This window comes from Denticeps clupeoides, chromosome 5, assembly GCF_900700375.1.
Source record: "Denticeps clupeoides chromosome 5, fDenClu1.1, whole genome shotgun sequence".
In the NCBI taxonomy this organism is placed as follows: domain Eukaryota; kingdom Metazoa; phylum Chordata; class Actinopteri; order Clupeiformes; family Denticipitidae; genus Denticeps; species Denticeps clupeoides.
In genome coordinates, this window is record NC_041711.1 from 8,481,206 (window position 1) to 8,501,304 (window position 20,099).

The following is a 20,099-nucleotide window of genomic DNA, read 5'->3' on the forward strand; positions in this document are numbered from 1 at the left end:
GACAAACCTATTAAATCAGCCAGAGGTGAAATGTTCTTTATTGTTTTGCAGATTTATACTGATGATTTTCAAATTGTACAATGTAAAAAATGTCTATTTTGAGAAGCCTTTGCAAAAAATACCACTGAAGTAAAAAAAATCTTGATAAATGGGTTGCAAACAGAATGTTCTAGGTGTTATAGTACTTGTCTGCCAGATTATGATTCATATTTTAGCAGTTGACAAAATGCATGGTTCTTGCAAAAATATAATATTTACTGAGGTAAGTCAGTGATGGAGTTAGCACAAAACCATTCGCCAAAAATCAATATTTACAAAAAATCGTGCAAAAATATTGGAAATCATTGGACTTAAGCATTCAGTGATGGACCAGTGCTAGAAACAAGAGTTCTTAAATGTAAATTTTACTTACACAATGTGAGGTCAATGCACAACCAAGTATGCAATTCTTAAGGCAAAGACCTTGTTTAAACTATGTTATAAGATTTAATAACTGTTAATAACAGAGTTAAAGTCAGTGTTGGGGGTTTGTGCTCCTTTCCTGTTCACCTGGGATATTTGCTTTGAAAGTGTCTTGAACTCAGCAGGAGGGCACGTCTGCCATGCCCCACTTCCGCCACTTAGCACTGAGATTTAATCGCAGCTATCAAGCTGTGTTAGGGGATGAGGATTACGCACCTTAGCATTTCCAAACCTTTCTTTTCTGGATAAGTGACACTGCCACACTTTTTTTTTCTTTCTTTCTTTTTTTTTGTTTGTGAAGGAAATTAGATGCCAGTTCAGTGTTTGGTGTTTGCAACGGAGCTGCTACAGCCTCTGGAGTACAAACAGAAGTGTGCTCGGTATTCTGTGGGTAGTGGTAATGATCCGGACAGAAAACGCTGTTATGTAAATCTCCATTCCGGATCCCCATGCTTCAGTTTTAAAAACTCCCTTAAAAAGGGACCAGAAGAGTCACTTTATATGCCCGCAGTACAGCTGGCTCTCACATCTAAAGTTAGAACCAAAGCCAAAGGGGGTTATATTAAACATATGGGAGGGCCGTCGTTCAAATCCGTGAAAGTGTTAGATGATTAACTCAAACATTTCCGCTTCCACCAAACCCGGAGCTGACACAATCAATTGATTTCCAGCCTGTTGCCTTTGTATTGCCTTTTCAAAGACTTTTGTTGACTTCATTGGGGGAAGAGTGTGTTTACGCTGGAATATTGAAGCCGCGGTTTTGTCAAGTGAAATTGATATTATGGACCGGGTCCAAAGCCCATTGGCAATTAAATGGCATTGATCAACATAAACTGCGATATGGGCACACACAGGCTTCAATGGCTTTAACAAGAGTAGTACATTACCAGGGTGGTGAAGATGTAGTGGTAGTACTCTGTCATCATCCCCATCATCTGAGCCTTTGAGAGGAAAGGAAGAGAGAAATGGAAAAGGAAGAGAGAGAAGCGGAAGTAAAAATGGTCAGTACGGTATGTCAAGTAATTTGTGATTAATATGGGAAATGTGAGGGGAAAGGAGCCTTGTTGGTCTTATTTTAGTGAATCCCAGTGTGTAAAAATCCATACAGTGGGACTGTAGTCTCTGCCATTCATTTAAACGGTTCACACAGGAGGGAATGAAGCGGCTCACCCACACAAGTGATAGAGGTCTTCAATCAAAGACAAACATAATCCTATTCATCACCACCCCACCACCTCCAACTCTCGCTCGTTCACACACACACACACACATGCACAAGCCACTCAATCCACATTCAAATCCTGCATTTCCCATGACGACGGCATTTCCTCTTTAATTGCACCATCTGTTCCCAAAGAAAAACCAAGGTTACGCAAATCGTCTCTGGTTCTTTTCAGATCCCGGGTCTCCTTATTCTGACAACTAGACACAAGCTGTTCTGCCTACTCTTGGTCTTGACCACCAGTTGTGCACGGTCAACTGTAACAACTTATTGTTAAGTCAGGAGCCGCACTTGAGCTGCAACAGACATGCAGTGTCTTGGCTTTCAACAGACACGCAGTGCTACATCAAAGGTTGAACACATTTATAAGAATGTGCCCTAGGAAAATATCTGTTTTAGCCTTATAGTCATTTCTTCCTTTTAAACATGAAATGTAAACATGTTAAATACATATCTTCTAAATGTACAAAAATATTTCAAATGTTTATTTCCACATCGATCATTCATTCATCCTTTCATTACTGTTTTGCTTTTCCTTCTTCGTTGTATAACTCTAATGTGACATTAAGTAAAAAAATCCAGGTTGATGAAAGGTAGGTGGGAACGGTTACCACTATTCTTGATTCAGATTTAAGTGAGATGTGCCTCAGCATCACAGCTTTCATGCCATTAAACCGTTATATTAATGGCACTGGCCTAAAGCCGACAGATTTCAGAGACCCTTCACACTGCAGAATTGAATAGCCTTTAGCCCAATGTTTGTCTGTCCATCACTGCAAAGTTGCTAAATAAGCCTGAGTCTGTTCTTGCTGAGCCTGCAGGCCATTTCCAAAAAGCAACTCAATCCCTCCACACCTCCCCTTCTCCCTGAAGGGAGCCAGTGTACTGACAAGCAGACCAGTGTGCTGAGGTGGACCACCAATGAGTTGAAGGAGCCCTAGACAGGTTGCGGACAGGTGGCTGCAGCACCATGAAGCAGTTGAATTCACTTTATCAAAAATGATTGAAAATGTTGAAACATTTAAAATGATAGTAGATCCAAAATTATTCCATCTCTGCCCAAGTGAGGCAATGCAGTAGGAATTTTTCCCAAGTTTAGGTTTGCACCATCGAGGCATGTATAAGAGGGCTGTCAGGGTAAACTCATAAACTCAGCCTCAAGCAACCAAAACAATCCTCTGGATAGGGAAGTTGTGAAGCAACTTTCACAGCATTCTCTAGCTCAAAGTGCAATAGCAGCAAGAATTTCTTAATATACCGTATCAAGTACAAACTGAGAGATAGACTGAGACAAAAACCTGAATAAAATTGAAGGTAAAACTAATTTCCAGTGCATTTTCCCTCCTGCAGGTTGCTGCTGAACACCAACAATGAAACATTTCTATGCTTTTGGAAGTTACTCTTTGTAACGGACTGGAAACCGGGATGAATTTTTGGAGCATGTCTTGGGCAGCATGAAGAACATTCCTCTGTTCCTTCTTCCCACCTACCTGACCATTCCCTTTCTGCTTTAAGAATAATTTATTGTCCATTTATCAATTATTTCTTTCTTGAACATGAGACCATCTTTTGTTTAAAAGGACAGAAAGTTTTGTACCATTACCTTTACAGCCACACAATGATTAAACAATTTAAGGGGTGATCAAACACTCAAGTATCCAAAGATAGGAACTCATCTGTGCAATTCTGGTGATTTCTACATTAGCTTTCTGCAGCTCTGTCCAACAACCGAGTTGGCCACAACTGAGCTGGTGAATATTTTAGAATCTCTGTGTGATACACATATAAATTATTTACTACATCCAACACAGGCCTGCCAAAATCATAACGCTGCAAGTCAAACTCCTTCTAAAGACAAATTCTGCAGCCAGTGTTTCCAGCAGCTCTACCACTTTTGCTCAGGGAGCATGGGAAATTTGTGGTTACCATGGTAGCTGAGAAAACATAGAGTAAACCCATCAATAAGAAAGGCTAGAATATTCAGTAGGTGGACCTTCAATGATTTTGAACAGTCCACAGCTGACATGATGAAGTGGTGTACAGTATATGTGTCTGTAATAATGTGAAATGATAACAGGCTATACCTGTTTAAGGATCTGTGCAGCCATACTGTGGCTGCAGTCAAAGATGATCCGGAACTCTCTGCTCCGCTTCATCTCCTTGAGCAGTGGCCTGGTGTCAGAGGTGTCCAGAGGGAGTTGCCGAATCTTCAGCCGGATGTTGTACCGGGAGGGTGCCATTATTAGCTCCTGCAGTCTAATCAGACCTGCAAGTAGCAGTCAGAAAAACACATTTTACTGACCTTATATATTATTATTTGTACATATTATCAATCAAATATATTTAATTTTCATTGACATGAGTGAAAAGAGGGTTCAGAAATGAACAATTTTTTGCTTGGTCCTCCTGTTTTCTGCACCTGTAAAGCCCTTTTCTGCCAAATTTACATGGGTTTTAAGTTTCACCTTTTCAATGCATTGAAATAACGAACGGGAACGGATGACGAGAGAAGATTCTTTTCTTGTTTTTTTTTTTATCAATATGGAATTGTATTGATCAATATGGAAATAGAAATTTTGTTGTACTATTTTTGCACACAGTGCAAGAGCCAGCCCATGATTGGTTGCCGCTGCAGTGCTCTAGGCAAGGCAGACACGCCCACATACATGTATGCAAATGTATTATTACAAACAGAATTGCAGAAGGCTGCTGCACACATTTTGGTCATATCTGATAGAGTAAAGTTGATCGTTGTGATCTTCCAGAAATCATAAACCGTGAGCATGTAATCTTGTAAATTAAATGAAACCCACCTGTACTGTCGTCATATACAACTGTAGCAGTTTTCCACTTCAGGAATTGCACCAGGTCCAGGATGGCATAGCTGAGGGAGGAGTAATCTGGGTACAGGTTGGCATAGAAGGTGTCCCGGTTGTCCATGGGATGGTGTTTCCATCGCACCTGTATATGTGGCACTTCCAGTGCGTTGCAAATGGACTGCACAGCGTTTGAGGATGAGCTATGTGACGGCCCAAAGATGGCCACTACTCCTAAAGAGAGTTGGTCACACGCTGTCAAGAAAAAAATAACATTAATAACCAGTTCTTTAAACTTTAATTCAACCCTGCAGTAGCCTATATGATCCAGATGCAAATCCAGCAATCTGATCTAAGTAATAAACTCAGTTATTAATGCAAGTTATGCTTCACAAAGCACTGCAGCAGAACATGCTGCAATGAAAATGAAATATTATTATGATACATAACATTCATGTTTTAGAATCTTGTGGACCCAGAGCACAATATAACATGGAACACAGAGACTGATCAAAAAGCCAATTTAACCGGGTTTTGAAATCTGCCTGTACAAAATCAACTGTAGGGTAAATTCTAATGCTCTAAAGCCCAACACTGATTAAAAAAGACACTGTATAGTATATGTAAAGGACTATGTGGTTGGTTTCATTAGAACAGGACATAATGGTCGGTTTAGTTACAGTGACAATAGTACTGAGAATGTATCATCAGGAATATAACACAACCCCCAATAATCAAAACCAATTCAAACATTTATTAAAAAAAACATACTTAATGGCATCTACTGGCATTATACATTTGTTTAGACTGCAACGACTGCATTTCAGATGAGGTAATTATCATTTGAGCTCCTAAAACCAAAGCAGCCTGTTTCAGCAGAAATTGGTGAACCTCATAAACGCTAAATTGCTGTGACACTAAGTCATTACGGATCAATTATTAAAAAGATTTGGTAGCCGACTGTAGCATGTCTTGCTATAGTATGAGCAAGACAGGTAATGATGAAAGCCCTATTAGCAACCCCTATCATGATCCTAGAGATCCAATATTGCCAATATATTCAATATTCAAGATCAATGTTCAAGGCACTGGACTGGTCATTTAGATTTTACCTCTGAATGCAGCTTGCATCATTATTCCATGTAGTTCATGTACACTACTAACATCAATTTTAAAGGAAAACCTCAAAGCTGTAAATTCTGTATTTTTTTTTCTTGGCAGCTTCTGCAGTGTAGTCACAATCCAGCCACAAACCTGCGGCTTCCACCCACCTTTTCTGGATGCCTCAAAACTGTCATAGATGTTTATCCTCTGTATGTCATATGTTAATGTTGTGTTTGGCAATAAAGTCCGGTTCCTGTTGATGTTATTGACAGCAAATTTAAAGGCCAACTCCTCTGAGCTGACGAGAGGAACCGGTCCATCTGTTTGCTCGAAAATCCCCCCTGCAAACCAAAGGAAACAAAAGAATTGAAATGAGACAAGGCAGCTTGAACAGCACCAACTGGACACAAGCAAATGTCTACGTTCAGAGAGAGGAGAATGGATGCATCTACTTTTTTACGGCACACATTACTTTTTTTCTGTAAATAGCAAGTGCGCCAGCCTTCACAGTCGTTGCTGTGAATACCAGACTGGCCTTTGAAGTTCAAAAGCATGCTGGAAGAACCGAGGGAGGGGAAGAAGAAAATGGTTCCGTCACCACAAGTACTCACTCTGGCCCATCCATCTGCTTTCGTTCTGTGCATAAAACAGCCCAAATGGCTGCTGAAAATAGATGGTATCTCGAAGACAGCATTTTCCTCACATGAATAGGGTAGAGTGAAATTATGATCAAACCTCTGAAGTATTTGATTTTAGATGTTGGAAATAGGGAAGAGAAACAGTACTGCTGTGGACGTTAATAAGACCAAAATGGTGGCCATTTTGCAACAGCCTCAACCTGCAATGTTTCACCTTCACCGCAAAGGAGTCACATGACTGGATGAAAAGTCAGCCATGCAGGATGTGTAGGGTTGAACACCGAAGGTTCATGTTCATGTCTAATATTTGTCCTATACACTGCAGATCAGAAGAACCGGATCAAATGCTTCCTGAGTGCCAGCATGTTATGAAACATCAAAGCACGACCAAGGAGCAGCAAACCAAACACTCACACGAAACACACCGCTATCTGCTGTAGCGCAGAGCATATGAATTTAAAGACCTAATGAACTTCACTTCTCTTTGCATTCATGAAATAAACTGCTATGACATATCCTCCGTGGCTGAGAAGATGATTGTACACACACACACACACACACACACACACACACTTGGGAGGCAGGTTAGTAGCATAACACGGTGATCCGAAATGCGTCATCTGATTTGAAGATGCGGAAAAGGCGCTGCAGTCCTCACCTGGTCATCTCTCACCATGACCAGACAAAGGGATCAGAGCCGTTGCACTGGGACGGAATGGCGCGCTAACCACACAGCATGGCACGTTTCACTCTTTATGACTCAAACCCCCATTGGATTCGGCAGAGTTGTGATGCATAAAGCCTCTGGAAGGAGACGGAGCATTAAAATAAATGAATCCGGTGGTTTTGTTGGGAAATCTCATTAGAGTACATTAAGTAATTGCTGGAGTATATACTAATTTGACTGTTAAGAGGATAAAATGTGCATTGCTCGGAAGCACTTTAACAAATTTAATAAACAGTGGAGACCTGCTCCTCAGGAAAACAGGGTTGGGAGGGGATGAAGGGGGGGTGCGCTGCATAATTTCCATTACCTATGCAAATTCCGCCATAAGCATAACACCAATGCCTAACACCACAGGAGGTCTCATGCTTTATCCAATCACAGAACAGGACATGAAATAGCAATACTCACATTAACACTAAGCCACGGCGTATTTTAACGAACATTGTGCAGGATTCAGATTAACTTGTTACTCTGTTCTTAGCCTGCATTGTAAAGGATGCTAATTAATCTCTTGGGCTGTACCCTGGTGCAGAAAAACGTACTAATTGCAATCTGCTGCTTTTCAAAATGTGTCCCATGGCGAGTGCAATTTCTATTGGTGGCTGTTAAGAAGCAAGAAAAGCATGGATTAAATGTGAAAAGCTGTACCATTTCTGTTGTGTCAGTAATGAGACCTACAAGGTTGGGTGTTTTATTACAGATGTTTGGAAAAATGCCTTTCTTTTTCACATTCGTGTACATTCATGCAGGGCAAATACTGTAATTCTACAAGTATGAGCAATAAAGTAAGACATGTTTTCAGCTATAATGCAGCTATAAAAGTTAAACCCTCAAAGGTCTTCTACTCAGAAACAATTTTTTGCTCAGTCCAGAATGTTTTCTTATCTAAATGGTAATTTCATGTGTATTGTCTAATTTGTAGACATCTGTTGATTTATGTAATGTTTCAGTTTTTTCTTCAAAAATTAGTTTTTAAAGCAGACCAGTGTGTATCGTGGGACTGACTTCATTGACAACTCCGGCGGTAACGCTGCAAGATGAGTGTGTTTACCTGACATCTGGTCTCTATTGAGAATTTGACCTGATTTGTTATTAAGTCACACCCAGATTAAAGAGCCAATGTAAAGAATATACTCTAAACATAAATAATATTGAAAGCACCAGATTGTGTGATAAGGTTAGAAGACATGAAGCAGTTCCACCTCCAGCCCAGTTTTTGGACGCCACTGCGAGGTCTGGTTCACATAATCCACACTGCCAGCAAAGGCTTTACCAGTCCAGCACAATGTTGGATAAGGCTGTATTGTGCTGTGGTTTTTGCCTTTTGTCTCAGTCTGTCTGTGTTTGAATAGCTTGCTCACTCCTTAAAGCTGCCAAACACTCAGTTCCATAATAGCGGAGGAAGAACCAGCGACGCAAAACACTGCAGCAGCTAAGAGGAAACTCACAGTTTTGGTAAAATAATGCAAGACAAACACAAAATGTGACCTTTTAATGCCTTACTAAAGCCAAAAGACACAAAGACATTTCACTCCAATTCACTGAATTTCACCACATGTTGTTGGCCAAATGATCTTACAGGTAGTTTTAACATCTGAATGAATTTGGATAGCAGATTTTTTTTTTCTCAGTAAAATAGTTCAGTCGTCAATCCATATAATTTAACATTATACACAACATACTTGTGCTTGTGCTATAATCTTAGCATAATTTTAAACTGGCCACAATCTGTTAACAAGTCATCTAGCTTCAGATTCCAAAAGACAGATTACTAAAGGAGTTTGCCTTGTTTTACGATTTTTCATTTTATTCAGGGCTGATTCTGCTTCAGAGCCGCAAGGAGGCAGTCAAGGAGCCACAAATGGCTACACAGCCGCAGGTTCCTGACCTTTGTCTCAAAGTGACAATTTACATTCAGAGGGATATGTCACAGAGGGTTTGTCACAGAAATTGACATAAACCTGACCAGACATATAAAAATCATCCAGTATCACAAAATCCTCATTCCAGCTGAACTCCTGCATGCTTGCCTACAATCTAGTTTTATTCATTACATTCATTACAAGTATTACATTTTGATATGAAGCTATCCTGATTTCTGCTGGAGAAGGCATTTTACAAGTGATTTTCATATAATGTGTTGCAAGTGTGAGTGCAAAATACTTAAGTATAAAATTATCATATCAATCTATTATTCATAGTAGATTTCCCATATTCCACATGCCCCATATTTCTACACTATAATGCTGCATGCCATGACTAGTGGATTACTGACAGATTCCTGGCTTGTTTAATTTGATTTAGAAAAAATAAATGTAGGAACATACTTTTCACTCCTCACTAGTAGTGTTGTTTTCATTATCAAAATATATGATGAAATATCTTCATCAACTAACCAAAACATGATGTCAGACAACCAAACATGATGTCAGACCGTATGTAGAGGCAAGGACATCTGACTGGCCCCTCTGCTGTTTCTGTACATTGTCTTAACGTGACAACATTGGCACATGTTTTTTTTTTCAGCCTTTTTCCTAGTTTTCCAGGTTTCCCCTATTTTCCCAACACCAGTTGATGGCACTGACACATCCGATATGTCAAATCGCCTCTACTCATGTGTCGCTACCTTCATCGGCTACCCAAAGGGGGCCAAACTTGTGTTCCCAGCACAATAGTGAATGGACTGTCATAATGACAGGCCCAAATTATCTCGCATTACTGGCAGATCATTTTGGTTTGATTCTCAGACCTCTTCTCTACTGGTGTTCTTACATTCCTTCCAAACAAGAATTTGACAGAGATTATTTTACTCACACATTGAAATCTAATCAATTCATGGATTATAAAATATTAAGGTATTTATATAATGTTTTATGAATGTGTAATCTCTTGATTAAATAAAGATGAATTTAATTTGATTTGTTACATTAATGCAGAACACATCTAATAATCCCCATACTTAACTTAGTGCTGCATTAGTGTTAATTCCTCATTCTTTACCAAGTTTGAGGGCCTGAAATCTTGCACCTTCAAATAGCAGCAATTGAAAATGTAATCTCCCCTTTTCAGCACCTGCATCATTTTCCTCCACTTATTGTCCACTTCCATCTACACCTGAAACCACAGCATGTAATGGGAGAAGCTCCAGGTTTTAGACAGCATACTATATTACCATATAAATTACATTTTGAGCATAATACTAATGTTTGTGTCCAAAAGAGAGAGTGGGCTTTAATTAAGATACCCTCATCTTGTCCATATTGAATGTACATATCACAGTGTCAGCGTGATGCTCATACGTATTTGATATGATTAGTAATACTCATCTAGCATTAGAAAGTTCAGATATCGCCTCTGTCAAATCACTGTCAGGTAACAACACATTTGTAAAATCTAATTTTATGCTCAAGTGGCTTGGATTCTGCAATTTATCGCTGCTTTCACTCTCTCTCTCTCACTCCTTATCTATCACCAGCATGGTGGGCTTTTTCTGATCATCCTATTACTTTCAAAACTCCAGTGGATTAAATGACGGGGCAGGAGAACACTTTTACCGCAATGTCAGACGAGGTCTGTGGACGTTTCTCTCTAATTAGCCCCTTCATTCCAGACACTCATGGACAATTAACTGCTTATATTTATTTGTCTCGTTTGAGACAGCCCATTCATTTACCATGGTCTGAAACCACATTTAAGCAAAAAATGGTGGACTCGGCCTCACTTTCAACTGTTCGTTTAGGGATGGACGGATTGTGTTAAAGAAACATTTTGGGCGAGGGATCGCAGCAACACAATGAGACCAGCCCATGGCCTGTAAATCCCTGCACCAATTAGCTCCAATGTGCCCCCTCGCTACTGATTAAACAAAGAACAATGCACACCCCACCTCCACCTGACAGGCCAGCCGGCCGCCACGGCGCTCTGCACCCTCCTCTCCTTTCACTGCGATGATGCTGGCCTTTGTTAGCATTGAGGTGGAGGTCCTGGGTGCCAAGCCACGCTGCCCATCCCCTGCCAAATGCCCTCTGCCAAGAACCCAGACAATGGTACCCAAGGCCAAGAATACATGCAGCCCAAAAACAGAAGTGATGCAGCTCAATAAACTATAATATGGCCTATTGTTACACAGAGTGACAGCGCTGGAGCACAGGCGTCCAGCCATGGCGTATCTCCAGGTGTGTCCAGACCACAGATTTTGGCAATTCAAGCTGCTGGGGGTCTGGGAACAGACTGTACCCCGTTCGGACTGCTTGTTTAACATAATAACCTCTTGATGCCAGCATTGCCCCACATTGGAAACTGGCTGATGTGATGCAATTAATGTTTTAAGACCACGCTAGTCCACATTGTCATAAAATCTTTAATAATAAACAATGGTTATATAGTATAACTTGGCCCATTGGTCTAGGGGTATGATTCTCGCTTTGGGTGCAAGAGGTCCCGGTTTCAAATCCTAGACGAACCCATTCAAAAGTTCTGGGGCAGTGGTGGCCTAGCCCTGTAATCAGAAGGTTGCCGGTTCGAATCTCGATCCGCCAAGGTGCCACTGAGGTGCCACTGAGCAAAGCACTGTCCCCACACACTGTCATGGCTGCCCAATGCTCACTAAGGGTGATGGATTAAATGCAGAGGACAAATTTCACTGTGACCGTGTGCTGTGCTGCTGTGTATCACAAGTGACAATCACTTCACTTTATTTTATAAATATTATTAGTTTGACTATTATTACTATAGTTGTTTAAAGCACCTTTTTTCAAACTCGCAGAGCATGTCATATTAAACATATCTAACCCAGCACACTGAAAACACACGGGTGACACTGAAATTCAATGTCAACAATGTCTGCTGATTCCAACAGCTTGAGATGCGAACACTTGTGTGGTGCCCTTTATGGTGCTTATTCCAAAACATGAAATATGGTGGCGGACTCCAGTGCCCACATTTCTGGAGGAGTCCAAAAGGGCAAGGATTTCAAAGTTGATGTCTGACTGCACCCTTAGACAAGATGAGAACAAAGGGAAACACCTGTCTAGGCAGCACCAAGAGTGGTGGAAATCGGGTCAGTGTCACCAATGGCTTTGTTTTCATGAGTAACGATGGCAGACTGAGGACGGTCTGTTAGCAACACTGTAAACAACCACGAACAACGGAAAAAAAAAAGAATACACCCTCATTTTCTTCATCCCAGCGCCACTCCGATTTTTCATGCTCAGTCCACACTCGTTTATCAGGATATGGCGTATTAAAAAAAGCCATCATCCTGTGTCATTTTCCTCCCTCACAATAATCCACAGAGCGGGAGTGAAATGAATGAGACGAGAGAGTGGACGGAACAAAGGTTCGAATCCATCACGCTCACATGCCGAAGGTCCCTGCCATGTCCCACTCCACCCCTCCCCCCCAGGCTCGACTGCATCTGTCACTGAGGGCTTCCATGCAGGGGGTTGTGCCTCATGCACTATTTACTGACTCCTTCACGCACGCGATGCAGGGAAAAGAAGCGGAGCAACAGATTCTGCCCTTGAGGGAAGACATGAACAAGGGAGTCTTGGCATGAAAGATGCACACAGTGGACCTACAGGTTTTGAGCAGTTGGGCTATAATGAGCCATGCCTGTGTGAAGATTAAACTTCAAAAACTTTATAGGGTGGTAGTAGCCTAGTGGGTAACACACTCGCCTATAAACCAGAAGACCCAGATTCAAATCCCACTTACTACCATTGTGTCCCTGAGCAAGACACTTAACCCTAAGTTGCTCCAGGGGGACTGTCCCTGTAAGTTGCTCTGGATAAGGGCATCTGATAAATGCTGTAAATGAAAATAAACATCCCAGCCTCCAAAATACACGGCGGCCGTGACACCAGCACACCCCAAAGTCCAAGATTGAGCCCAACACAGCACAAGTGTAAGAAGCAAACCTTAAGCAAAAAAATCAATACCAAGACTCGCATCCTATCTTCCGCGTGCGGTGGTCTCATCAATCCATCCCACTACTGATGGGTGCATCCGAGAAACATGGTGCAATCTTCTGAAAAGGTGCAGCAAAAACAATCATCCCACAGTCACTGCAGTTGAGATAACCACAGCTCGCAGGCATCATTTTCATTAAAACAACCAAAACGAGACCCGAAACCCTCATCCTGGTCCCAGACATTTCCTCAGGGTCGTGCCCACAATACATAATGGATGTCAAGAACAGAACTCACAAGGTCAGATAATAAACAGCACTGCCAAGACTAAGTGCGGTCTAACTGGCATTGATTTTGTGGAGCAATTAATATCAAGGCAGAGGCAATCAAGGCGGGGCAATTCCAGAATTTGGAGTGAAAGAGGGCAGGTGATAGTAAGAATGATTGTGTCTGTGCTGTAATTTCCAATTCATATTGTGTTTTCACTGCCTGTGTCTTTGCGTTGTGATGAAAACATAACCGCACACCTCACAAAGAACGTTACAAAACGTTTATCACATTAAAGTTAATGCTGATAAAGTTAATAAAGCATGATGGCATAATTGTAGCATAACAAAATACCATGCAGTTTTTATTACAGTATTGTCAATTTATTCCACTTTTTCAGACTGTCAATAACTTTAATGCTGATAAAGTTTTTTTAAGCTGTTGCTTAAAAAAAGTATTTGAACATTTTGAAAACTAAATTAAGCAAATTATTAGGGGTGTGCAAAAAATCGGTTCACAAAAAAATCACAATTTTATCTCTACCGAATCAAAATCGATTCACACAGGATACAAAATCTATTTTTATTTCCCATTTAGTAAAGGATAGAAGTTTGCAAATCCTATAGATGGCGTTATGCTGGTTTCTGTTCAGATAGTAATCCTTGGTGTGAATAAGAAGAAAGTGGGTGTGCACATGCGCGAGCAATGGATGGACGCGCCATGGAAAGAAAAAATTGGATTCTACAACATTGATGGCAAGAAAGAGATTGATAAAACTCATGTAATATGCAAGATTTTTATTTATTCTGATAATGAAACTTTACAACCAAACATAGCTTCTCTTATTTGGTTTTATTTAATCAACTTTTATCTAAAGTGTCAATTTAAGGTGTTTAATTAAAGTTGAAGGTTTGCAGTTTATATTTGCAACAGTTTATATTTTTGTAATGTGACTTCAACTATTATCTCAGGGCTGTAGTTCATATTAGACTGATGGAAAATAAAAAATAATGAACGTTTTGAATCGAGAATCTTTTTGAATCGAGAATCGTTTTGAATCGAATTGCGCGCCCAAGAATCAGAATCAAATCGAATTGTGACAATATCTGAATTGTGCACCCCTACAAATTATAATGTAAAACTGTAACAGAGATTGCACAAACACAAGCCTACTGTAGGAATAGCTGTGAGACGTGAGAGTGGTGTCTTCTTCATATGATTCCACCTCAAAACGACATCATTAAACACAATATATAATAGTGTTTTAACAAACAATTTAAAATGGAATGAGCCCTTGGTGATTAATGCAGTTGAGCATAAGATCATGTCTTCGCCCTTCTCATCTGTTTACTTCCTGTTTCTGTGCTTATTACACAAATCAGCACAATGTGATCTCAAAATCCACTACTACACCAAACATGCAGATAGATTATCAGATTAACAAGTCTGGTTGTTGAGTCTGACATTCCTAAACACAGCTAACATACAGCATCTACACTTTCCATATGATTCACTGCTTGTAAATTTGATTAGTAAAATGTGTTGCATGCTGTAAATTAAATGAAATGTTCACTTGATTAGCAAATCTTGTTCACCGTCGTCAAGTGATGTGTTTTAATTATCGCAAGAGATATATAACATATATACAAATAATTTCTGTCTTCCTTGGCAGGAGGTGAGCCAAATAGAGTATTTATTAATTCTGGAGGTTTAATGCTTTTCACAGGGTTTTATCCAAACGGCACACCTCAGTTCTTACACCAATTTTGTTCGCCATTCAAAGCCACACGTTTTTACAACTCGTATGTGTGATACAACTCGTATCACAACAACAGTTCATGGAAAGCATATGGAGCCGGGCGACGGTGAACGGATAGTTATAAATGCAACAACAAAAGGCAACCTGACAAATCAGCAACCTGAATCAGCACCATAAACCTAAAATACCCATTGATGTCCAGCAATTCCCATGTGGTACATATTTCTTAAATCATTTTAAGTCATTAGGGTTAGGTCATTTTCTTAAGTCATTTTCTGTGAGTCTTTTATAATATCACATATCGCTAAATCTATCTCGGTAATCACAATATGTACAGCCCTATAAGGATGTTGTGCACCTTTACAGAAATCTCCCAAATCCCCATATAACTTGGTGAAAAAAATAAACACATTGTTCTTTTTAATAAAATATTTGATGAATGAACGCAGTGTCCATAATTTCCGGTGTGCATGACTTTGTGCATAACTGCCATTGTTTGCATCTGTGTTATCGTTTTTGTCATGAAATAGTCATGAAAAACACAGAAATGCAACATCATAAGACAAAAAGATAAAAAACTGGTATTACACACTGTGAACTCAACCTTCAGTGTGCCACCATCTAATGGAGACTCAACTGTGACATCGAATGAGGTTTGAGAAGACAGGGCCATTCTGGTTTCAAGGTGCTTGCGGACAATGCTAAATATAAAATTGCCCCACTTATCATGCGACCACATGCAAAGCTAATGCAGACAAATGAAAGGAAGGTGCGGGGCAGATCTTTTGGGACACTTTTGGCTAATTTCTGGGACAGGAGGCATGAAAAAAGGGAAATTGTCTGGTGCTCTTTACACTTTTTCTTATCCCCAATTTGCCTCCATGGGAACAAAACCAATCATGAGAGCTCCTACTTTTTTTTTGAGGGTCATTGAGAGATTTACCTTCAACTAGAAGATGGAGACTTCATATTTTTTACAACTGTCTTCTTGTGCAAATAAAAAATAAAAGTTGGAAAGCATCTGTTGGAAAGCCGTATTACTATAAGCTGCAAAAATATAGCTACACACAATATGCTGTTTGAAAAAGGTTGTAAAGGCCTTTTACCATCACAATCAACCTTTAGTGGGCTGCTGGGAAATCTGTAAAAAAGGTGCCCTTACCACATGATCCACTTCAGGCTAAAGCTCCCACTGGCTGCGTTTCAGCGGGCAGAGACGCTTCTGCTCACCGCCATTAAAAAACTATTTTTGTCTCACTTTAAACAGGGAAATCGTTGTAAGACACACAAGTGGAAATGAATAAAGTACGCGGGGAGTGTCGCTGTACATGGAAGTGGCATTAATGGTGTGCAGCCTGTCTTCTTGTATGACGCCGGCACAACTCTGCTGCCTCATGAATATAAAAAGGATGCAATAGTAACTTTCCCAGCTGTAAACGCAAAGAAAACACTCGTAAGTGTACATGAAAGATGTCCTGCCTGTCTCTCTACCTTTTTCTCCATCTTTTTGATGTAAAGGCGAAAAAGCTTTTAGCATGAAGCTTCTGAAAATTATCAACAATTATTTCACTGTGAATTCATCTGGTGTGTGAAATGAACATAGACGTCTGCGTGTTTATTTGGCAAATGCAAACGGCACAGGCAGAGAAACCCAGTCTGCCACACTTGTTTTGCAGGCGTTTGTGAAGAACGCATGCTCGGCTACACAAAAGTAGCGTTCGTCCATTGGCGTGGAACACTGAGAGCTCGGCTTACGTTTTAGCCCCTTTTCAGACACAGCTTGACAATCGCTGGTTTATAATGAAAGCCCAGCATTTTATCACAGCCTACCCCCATTATTCCTGGGCACTTTGAGCCATCTTTTCAAAGCCGATTAGCAAATAAGGCCAGCTCATTGTTGCAAAGATGTAGGTTTCACATTTAAAGATGCATGTGGTGAATTTCAATTTGCCCTGTGGTGCAAAGTTCAGTTAAAGTTTCTTTGCCTTCAGGTGATTATTGTATACAAGCACCTGACTTAAACTGTTTGAAGTTGAACATTTCCACTTGACTTCAGTATGTGCAAATATAGATTGGACTTTATGTCTTGAAATTATCCATGCATGTGTGCTTGCGCTCACCATATCCCCATCTGATAGCTAGCAACATGGCTACCTCTTAACGAAGGTCTATTACAATTAATTTAACATGTAATCATGGATTTGTTTGGCAATGTGCCCATACTGAAGGACACAGAAATGTCTTTATTTATGTCATTTTACTAAGAAACTATCAAATGTCAGTATTTTTGTGATCTGCATTTAAAAGCTTTCTGTAAGTGGAGTCCCTGTCAGGGGACATCATTCTCATCATCAGACATCATTTTCTTACACAACGTCAATCACAGATTTAAATATTGTATTTGCTAACATTGCAAGACTGTTGGAGTAAAACTCTTGTACCAAAAATCTAGAATGACAAATCATCTGTGTATCCACTTAGACCAAGACTTGGGTTATGGCATTATAGGGTTATGTACGTATAGCATGGAGAACATACCCTACTATAGCTTGCAAACTATAGTTTGCTTTATATGTGCTTTATATATGTGCTTTATGGTTACAGACTGTTTGTTTTGACCATTACGCCCGTTTCTTTTCCTTATTATTGAAAAAGCCCATATCACGATGTCCAGCATGTGCGCCTCTAATTCACCACGCCGTGGAATGAGAGTCAGTGGTTGTCCAAGTGAGGGTTATGTCTGTGGCCTTTTTCTCCACCAATGTCTGTATTTATGTGCATTTTTTGTGTGTCATGGTATAAAATGTAGTAGAGAGACAGGCAGATTTTTGTGAGTGCTAGATGCTACCCATCTCAGAAGAAGAATGAGGAGCCTCACAAACTAGAGCTTGGACCACTGAGTGCCCAGGTATTTGTATGAAGTTCCTCTTTACATCCAAAAGTAAAATTACCATGGTGGTGGGGTGTCTTCTGGGTTTTCATTAGCTAGAATTAGCTATTGATTTATACAATATGCTCTTTTTATTCTTGGTCTTGTATTTATACAGAATGATTTAGATGTCTCAAGTGTCTCAAAAAATAACAAAAGTCCTTTTTCTTCAGTTGAGGCATGATAAAGATGTTGAAACCTGTCACGGTTGACCTTTCGCAGCTCCAAACAAGCTACGTGTAAATTGATCATTGACCTATAAAACTCTTCTGGAAATGGCTAATCTTCTTCAGACCTCCTTCTGTGTGGCTTTAAGTTATCAGAAGGCGGAACTTCTCACATGGAAAGGAAAGCACACTCTTCGAGCCAGGCGGTAACAGAGATAGCGCAAGGTGAGTTTGCCTCAATGTGATATGAGGGTAATACTAATGAGATCTTTACCCTTGAAAAAGAAATGTAAGTTATTCTGGTGCGCCTCACCCAATATCTTTGGATGTCAACCAAGAACACCATTAGACCCCTGCCAAGAGAAAAATCCATTACTGTAAGCATGACAAACCTGTAAGTTCTTCACTCTCCTGAAAAACACCACAGTTTTATTTGTTTTTGGTAATGAAATGATTTGAGCCAGACATTATTTATTAAAACTTTGCTCTTGTATAAGGTGAAGCAGCTGTCAAAAGTAAATAAATAAATCAAATCTTGGACGAATGCATTATGAGTATTTTTCCATAACTCATATGAAATGACCAACAGGCTAGTTCTTTATTCAGGATGATAAAATGCCACCTTGACCCTAAAAAGACAAACTGAACCAGATGTATAATATGTGGCCCTTCTGTAAGTAGGCCAGGTCCGAAACATATGAACTGTGTGGGCCATACCTCATGCTGTACAGCTGAGAGAGGGCGGCGGGAAAGGAAAACACGAGCGAGGGGTGAGGCCCACCCAGACCACGTGCTTGCGCCGCTAAGTGCACCTATAAAACAGAAAATCATTACATTCCGGTCTCCGAGCCTCTCCTTGATATTCATGCGGCAGAAAAGGAACTAACTGCGCATCATTTCATTTTTCTGTTCCGTTTATCATCTGCAGCATAATTTCACGGTGAAAAATTGCAGTCGCCGCCGCACGCTCCCTTTCTGTTGTCTGTCCTCAGCTTGGGAGCAGCGAAATGGCAGCCACCCCACCTTCTCCCCTTCCTGTCGATGTGCCATGCAAGTACAGAGCACAGCTACAGCGGCCTTCCAAATCGCGTCGCTCGGGGTTAAAAGTGTTTGCTAAATGGAATGGAAATCACCTGTCCTGTTGGAAAAAAAGAAGGTGCACAGCAGAGGGGGGAAATACCCTGCAATGATTTATGGCAAGGGGGGGGTGAAAGCAGGGTGTGCATCAGCACTGGATCCCTCTGCCCTCTTTGTGTCATACAAATGTGTCTCCCCACACCCACTTCCTCCATGGTGTCAGGCGCCCTAGCGTTTCCTCCGTGGAACGGTTACACTCATTGCACAGCATAAATTGTTCGCTTTGTTCTCTCTGATCTCTGACACGGGAGTTGGCCTCCTCCCTGACAGCTCGCATGCCTGATGTTTGACAAGCAGCAGCGCTATGCTGGTAAAACTGCACTGGAGAGGAGTCGTGCCCAGAGAGCTCCACATGTTGTGGACTTCAGAATGCCTTGGGAACCGGCGCACAGCTTGGCAATGACAGATCCACGTAAAACAGAGATGTTCTGACAATCACTCCCTCATCGTCTGTCAACTGTCTAGCAAGAGACCAGACTGCTAGGGCATGCGAGATATCTTGACAAATGCATCCAATATCATGCCATCCTGCATTAAAATGCTCAGTTTTCTACTTTACATCACTGTACATAGTGACGGCACACAGTGAAGCAGAGACACTGAATTGCTTGTTTATTATGCATGATGACTGCGCTCATATTGTTGTTGTACTGCAACATAAGGGCTTCTATAGAAGGCCAATTACTTGATGGGTGCACCCAAACATCCTTGATGGAATTTTGAATAGAATTTGCATATTTTTCTACATAGCCGGTATGCATTAATAAATGCATATGAATGCATATTTAACAGCACAACCTGCATACTGGGTGTAATAGGCAAATATTTGTTATATTTCTTTCAGAATACGCCTGTGCTGCAATGTAAGTATAAGAGAAACCATAGAAGGAATACGAGATGAGCTAAGGAACAACTTTTTTTGCATCTTAGAAATATTTTACCAGCAATATAACATGTTCTAT

General features: G+C 40.6%; 1 protein-coding gene across 2 annotated transcripts in view; it reads right to left on the minus strand.

Annotated features, from left to right (window-relative positions):
* grik3 (glutamate ionotropic receptor kainate type subunit 3) overlaps positions 1-20,099 on the minus strand; it is a 101,711-nt gene that overhangs the window by 47,693 nt on the left and 33,919 nt on the right. For both annotated transcript variants that reach the window (XM_028978889.1, XM_028978890.1), the window contains exons 2-5: positions 5,772-5,945; positions 4,498-4,755; positions 3,769-3,950; positions 1,350-1,403 (exon numbers count right to left, since the gene is read on the minus strand). In XM_028978889.1, coding sequence (XP_028834722.1) covers positions 1,350-1,403; positions 3,769-3,950; positions 4,498-4,755; positions 5,772-5,945 — 668 coding nt within the window. The remainder of the gene's footprint in view (positions 1-1,349; positions 1,404-3,768; positions 3,951-4,497; positions 4,756-5,771; positions 5,946-20,099) is intronic.